General features: G+C 34.9%; 1 protein-coding gene across 1 annotated transcript; it reads right to left on the bottom strand.

The window, feature by feature from the left end:
* Positions 1-1423: 1423 nt before the first annotated feature.
* On the bottom strand, positions 1424-3210 carry LOC132186494 (E3 ubiquitin-protein ligase RSL1-like). The gene is made up of 2 exons (XM_059600472.1): positions 2408-3210; positions 1424-1499 (listed from the first exon to the last, which is right to left on the bottom strand). The coding sequence occupies exons 1-2, from the start codon at positions 3208-3210 to the stop codon at positions 1424-1426; spliced, it is 879 nt and encodes a 292-aa protein (XP_059456455.1).
* Positions 3211-7026: the final 3816 nt, after the last annotated feature.

The raw sequence follows: 7026 nt of genomic DNA on the forward strand, positions 1-7026 counted from the left end.
TAATTAAGCACATTAATTAAAATTTTTGTTCATGCCTTTAATGCCATCAAGCCACATGCCCCGAAAAAGGGAAAATGATCCTCTCCATTTCAAAATCCCTCAATTTCCTCCATTTAGTGCATTTTGAAGGGTAATGTTGTCCAAAAGTTTTAATAAGAGTAGTGCATTAAATGCAATACCCTTCAAAATGCACTAAATAGGAAAAATGGAGGAATTTTGAAATGGAGAGGATCCTATTCCCCGAAAAAGGATCATCTCCATTTCCTCTATTTAGTACATTTTGAAGGGTGGATCCTTTTCCACACGCCCCTTTCATTTGATTATACATTGAATGTTTTTTTTTTAAAAAAAAAAAAAAAAAATCATAGAATCAGAATGGGAAGCATAAAAGCCACATCGAATCCCTCTATATATGTATTTATTTCAATAATATATATAGCTTGTTCCTATTGGAAGATCGATGAAGCATAAAATCAAACGCCATTTTCAATTACAGTTGAGTAGTGGGTTTTAATTGAATCCTCCTCATCCTTAATTAGGTTGGTTTTAATTGAGTACCCATTTCATTTGTTTGGCTTGACTGGTTTTGAAATTAAGATCCTCTCCATTTTATTTGAATATGATAATATCTAATTAGTTCACTTTTTGAAAAGACAAAAAGACCCATATACTATAACTAACGAAATATTTTCCGGTTCATTTGAACTCGAGAGAATTCTATTAGCTGGTGTTGCCATTTTTGGAGACAACTCTTCAAAATCTAAATGGATTTTATCTAAACTTATCTAATAATTAAGCATATATAATAATTCCTAAGCCCCTACCTAAAAGTTCAACAGGAGAATTCCTAACTTTATCAAACCCAAACAAACCTCTTTTGCTTTATACTTTATTTTTTATTTTTTCCTTAGTTGCTAGGCCAATAGAGAAATCCGAGCTAGTGTGAATTACAAGGAAAACACTTTTCTCTTGTAGTCTTCCTAATTAACCGAAAGAAAAGGAAAAAAGGAATGGAACCAGCAACCCATGATCCCTCTTTTGAAAGAAAGAGAGATACCATTTGATTACTCAAGCTCCACATTCAGCACGATATAACATATGAAATTTTATATTTGGAGCTTATGATTAAAATTATTATTATTTTTTTCTTTAAAGATAATTAAGCAAATTTGAACACTTTACTCATACAAAAACAGTAGGAGATATGACACGAATCCACTAATTGATTTCACTGATACTGCTCAAGTCCTCAAATGATCACTTTTGTGCATCGCAATTAAAAGACATACATATCATAATAATGTGATGCAAAATAAACATCTTGACACATATTCCTTTCCCACTACAAACATTTGCTATATATCAATACGAATATAATAATTTATAGACTAACATCCTCATTATGCTTTGTCCAGCTAGCCATTTAATCTCTCACGCAATGATCACCATGATTTCCAGTCCACGATCCTCCACATCCATAGCAAAACTGGAATTTACACCTGCAACCACAATCAACAGGCTAGGATCTTATTTGCATTCAATGTGACACGTTATTGAAGTGATTTATGCTCAGTCTAAGCAAATATATACTTTGTGTTATGTACCAATCATATTTTGAAGATAATAGTAAAGCAAAGCGCTAGTTGAGAGTGAAAAGAAACTTTTTTTTTTTCTCAACCTCCGCTAGCCTTTGCTTGGCTAGAGGTTTCTTTGGCTCTTCCCACCTCTTGGCTCTCGGGAAGTTTTATCCGACGTTTTGTGCGACTTATCTAACCCAAAATCACAACCTCGGCGTCAAGGCTCCACCAATGCGCTAGTCTCCTTCTCCACCATGCTCTCCGCCTTCTCTTCCGTGTTGGTAGCCAGATTTGTCACGGTTTTGAGATCGGATTTCTTTAAATCTAGATCTATTCTCGTCCGATAGTTCCAGCCACCAACACACCACTCCACCGCTTCCATGGGCATTCCAGCTTCCTAGAGCCACTGACCGATTCACCGTCCGAGATTCACGCGACGATCTCACACGCCTCCTTCCTCTACCTGCCTGCCTTCTAATGCATTTGATTTTGGATTATTTTATTGCTTTTATGTTTTTTACTTGGGTTCTCGTACCGAAATCTAGAGTGTTCTTTTATCTTAAAATCCTACTAATCTTATGGTGCTTTTTCCTCAACACCTTTCTTTGCTGGTACTTTGCATGAATTTGGGTAGGGTTAAAGCTATCCGTTTTTTTTTATTTTGGTGTTTAAGCCGCTTGTTGCTACCCATATTGAGAGGACCACACTGTAATTTTTTTTTTTTTTTTTTGTGGTCTGTTGTTAGGAAGTTAACCCCTTTCAGTGTTTTAATCCCTATATCATTTCCGTTATTTGCTTAGAAAAAGTAAAAAATAGTAAAGCAAACTGACCTGCAAGTCATGTGTAAACAACCTGCAGTCCTTTCAACAAAGTATTTGCAATTGGGACACCTCTTCCATTTCTTCTGATGAGCAAGCTCCCTCAGCATCAGATCCTCTCTTCCTCTCTCACTCTCGTTTAGTATCTGGAACTCTTGGCACTCTACCCCTGGATGCCAGGGGACTTGACACTGTGCGCAGAAGAGTCTATGGCAGAATGGACACTCCGACTCCGTAATCATCACTTCTCCTTCTCCAATATTATCATCCACCAACATGGCTGAACAGTCCTTGAAAGGACAGTAAAACACCATCTCAGACGCAAACAGCGCTCTGCATAGCTCCTCGTCCCACCTTTCCATCACGTCTTTGGGAAGCATTGGCCTGCAAGCATTGACTCGAAGGACACCCTGGCATTCCAACCACCCGGGGCAAGAAACATGGGTTATGCCGTCTTGGATCTTTGTGGCAACATGTTTGCCAATGCAGTCGGAACAAAATGTGTGAAGGCAGGTCTCGTTTATGAACATCTGGTGGCCATCTTTCCTCTCCATACAAATATCGCAGACGAAGAAGCCATAATATTGCGATGACTCTCCGGCTTCTTTTGTTGAGAAGCAAAAATCATCCGCAAACATGCGATGATCAGAGGCTGATTCTTTCATAGCCTCTTCCTTGTGATACTCGGCAAACTCATATAATGTGGTGTAAAAATCGTCAAAAAAAATCTCTTCTTCTTCTTCTTCTTCATCAAAGAGTAACGAGAAGTAAAAATCATCCACAAACATAAGATCAGAGGTTGATTCTTGTGCCATATTACAAACTTGTGTGTGAACGATCAGCCCCTTATTCTCTCTACGTACCATGGAGAAATTCGTGTCTCCTCGTCATATATATAGTGGAAGTGGCATTACTTTACAACTGACGGCTTAGCCGAGAAGTTGACAAAAAAACACTTGGTGACGACTTGCCTGAGAAGTTCTAAGAGAGGGAAAAAAAAAAAAAAAAAACTTAACTCATGAGAAGATGTCGTCTCCCATTATTGGTAGTCTAATTTGGAAACTCCTTCTTCATCAATTAAGGGGTTTAACCTTTAGGATTTAAGGTTAAAAAGAAAAAAAAAAAAAAAAAAGCCTTTTGAATTTAACTTTACCGTTTCAGGTAGGGACACTACAAAAAAAACAATTTTTTTCTCATTAGAATTTTTTGCTGTGTCAAGGGACGCTCCTGACGTGTGTTGAATGTCAGAGGCATAGGTGTCAGGAAATTTTTTTTCCTAACGTGTTACTGTTTAGCACGTTAGATTCTGACGTGTCAATTTTGGCATGTCAGAAAATTTCTAACGTATTAAAGTATAACATGTCAGGAAATTTAAAAATTAATTAATTTTTTTTTTCCTGGAATTTTTTTTTTCAATTAAAAAATGTATTAATTTAATTTATTTTATTTTATTTTTTTTGTAATTTATTGAGTGGTGCAGAGAAATTCGTTTCTCTGCACCACTGGTGCAGTGAAGTGGTGCAGAGAAACCCAACAAAGAGAAGATTTTAAAACTACGAAAAAAATTTCTTGTTTCTGCAAAAATTTTCTCCAAAATCTTTTCTCCGTTTTCTCACTTCTTTTCGATCTCCAATTTCAAAAACCCAAACTCACACTGAAAAATCTTCAAAAAATTAAAAACCCAAATAAAAAAAAATAATCTAAAAAATCAAAAACCTAAATGTCAAACCCAACAAATCTTCAAAAACATCAAAAATCTTCTTCTCTTCTCTTCTCCTTTTTTTTTTTTTTTTTTTTTTTTTTTCTTCTGCTTCTCTTCTTCTTCTCTTCTCCCTTTCTTTTTCTTCTTCTCTTCTCCTTTTCTTTTTCTTCTCCTTCTTCTACTTTCTTTGATCTGCCGTGGAGAGAGAGAGAGGAGAGGAGAGAGAGAGTGTAGGGAAAATAAATGAGGGAAGAATAAAAAGAGGAAAAAATTGAGGGAAAATAAGAAGAGGGAAAAATTTCAAAAATCTGCCCCCCTCTTTTTTTTTTTTTGACGCGCTATTTTTAGCACGTTCGAAAATTTTGACGTGCCAATTGGACACGTCAGAATTTTTTGACGCACCAATTTGGTGCGTCAAAAATTCAGAAAATTTTGACGCGCCAGAATTTTCTGACGTGCTATTTCAACCCGTCGGAAAATTCTGACGTGCTATTTTTAGCATGTCAGAAAATAATGACGTGGCAAAAATCATGTACTATTTGCCACGTCAGAAAATAGTGATTTTTTTTGTAGTGGGGTGAAATTTAAAACCGCCTAACCGCAACCGCTAACCGCTATAACCGTTAATCGCTAGCTGCCTAGGTGGTTGCGGTTAGCGGTTAGTGGGTTTTAGAAATCCACTAACCGCTACCTGCTAACTGCTTTTTTAAAAATATATATATAATAAATAACAATAAGTCGTGAGTTTATGAACTTTTTTTGGTTGATTGTTAGTTTACGAACTTGTTTGAGTTTATGTATAAGACTATAAATGAAGTGATGATTTTGTTGTAATTTTATTTGTATATTATATGACGTGCAGATTTGTATAAGGTAGCCAACAAGATTTTGGTATATAGCAATTTTTAATGCTAAAATGGCCATGAAAAGGGAAAAAAAATGTTTAAAATGAGCAAAAAAAATATTTAAAGTGAGCCCAAAACTAGTCCAAAATCAGTCAAAAAAAAAAAAAAAAAAAGCCCAAAAAAGGGGTTAGAAAAAAGCGGTTATCCCAAAGCGGTTAACCGCTACCCAGTTAGTGGAAGCGGTTAGTAAAAATTACTAACCGCCTAGGCGGTTGAGGTTAGCGGTTTTATCCACTAACCGCAACCGCTATTTCACCCCTAGTTTCAGAGAAAAAGAAGCATAAGAAAAAGAATGACTTGACTATGGACATGGGGTGAAGCTCTTTTACAGTTCAAATGAAATGGAGAGGATCCTAAGTCATGGAATGAAAGGTCATGTCATGAAGTGTAAATTAGGGCTTGTTTTTTTTTGGAAATTTTATATAAACTCCTTAGGTCAACGCGGCTTCATTAAAAACTCTTTAGGTGTTTTTTTTCAAAAATTTAGTCCATGGGTCAATCAAAACTATAATAAACTCCTTACCATCAAAATTTTTTAACAGCCGTTAGGACCACTCAAAACTCCCTGTTTTACTTGATTAAAATATTAATCATGTACCTGTGATTTTTTATATAAACTCCCCGTTAGGACCACTCAAATCATGTACTATTTGCCACCCTTCAATTTTTTTTATTTTTTTTTAGATTTAATTTTTAAAATTAAATTAATAAAAAATTAATATTTTAATCAGGTAAAACGAAGAGTTTTGAGTGACCCTAATGACTATTAAAAAAATTTTACGGTAGGGAGTTTATTGTAGTTTCAATTGACCCAGAGACTAAATTTTCGAGAAAAAAAAACACCTAGGGAGTTTTTAATGAAGCCGCGTTGACCTAAGGAGTTTATATATAATTTTCCTTTTTCTTTTTTTTTTTGGCCGGATATAAGGATTTAAAGATATTGATAAATTATTTTAATGCACTTTTTTATAACTTGCTAACACGTTTCAATATGTGATTGAAGTTACACATATAGACAGAATTTTCCTCCAAGTTTGAGAAAATTTTCTAATCTATTCTATAAAAATGACATGTGTTCTCTATCTGTGAGAAGCACATGTGTTTTTTTTAATAACACTTTTTGAATAAATTTTTTTTCAACTTTTTCCTTGCAATTAAAAAAAATATGTGTTTCTCACATGTAGAGGACACATATTATTTTTATAAAATATATTGAAATTTTTTTTTCCAACCCAATTTAAAAAAAAAACTTTATCCGACACACGTATTCCTTTGCCAGTATAAACATTTCCTATCAATATTAAGACCAGCAACACAAAAGAGTTGATACTTGATAGTTGATGTATATATACATATTAATATAAGGATTTTACAATAACATCCTCATTATGCTTTGCCTAGTCATTTATTCTCTCAAGCAATTACCATCATGATCGTTAGTCCATGACGCTCCACATCCATAGCAAAACTGGAACGTACACCTGGAACCACAATCAACAAGATCTCATTTGCATTCAATGTGACACATTATATTGTCAGTCACATCAGCTTTGAAAGAAGAAACAAATACTGTACGTAAAAAGCTTGGAACGGGTCAGGTTCAGGTTAGCTTTGAAGAATTTTGTTCAGCCTGTAGTGTGATCAATTTCAAGTTGGACTAGAAAGCCTGTGTTTCCGGTCCAAACTTGACAAAACCTGTTGTTTACATTCAATACTAAGGGTTTACTTGAGTCATTCTATATGCAAAGGATGCTTGGATACTAAAACTTAATTATCACATGATTTGATGAAACGATTACGAGTGTATATGTTGACATTGCTTCGCTAACTAATTAAATTGATAAGTCAATTTTTTTTTAATCATTTCAATGAACAGCCGTGGAACTTGTAATAAAAGTTGCATTTCCCCTCACACCACTGAAAACCATTGCAGCTCATATTTTGGCCTCTCAAGTGCTATGAACCCAGACCACAAATATGGGCTAATTGGACAAGGCGCCGTCCCCCTAATCTCTGAAATTCAG

This window comes from Corylus avellana, chromosome ca7, assembly GCF_901000735.1.
Source record: "Corylus avellana chromosome ca7, CavTom2PMs-1.0".
Classification (NCBI taxonomy): domain Eukaryota; kingdom Viridiplantae; phylum Streptophyta; class Magnoliopsida; order Fagales; family Betulaceae; genus Corylus; species Corylus avellana.

What these genes read in the sequence shown, in the direction of transcription:
- LOC132186494 (XM_059600472.1), bottom strand. Translation starts at nt 3,210, where the DNA reads ATGGCACAAGAATCAACCTCTGATCTTATGTTTGTGGATGATTTTTAC. An exon ending in TGTTTACACATGACTTGCAG is followed by an intron (nt 1,500 to 2,407) that starts GTCAGTTTGCTT and finishes TTGTGGTTGCAG; the next exon opens with GTGTAAATTCCAGTTTTGCT.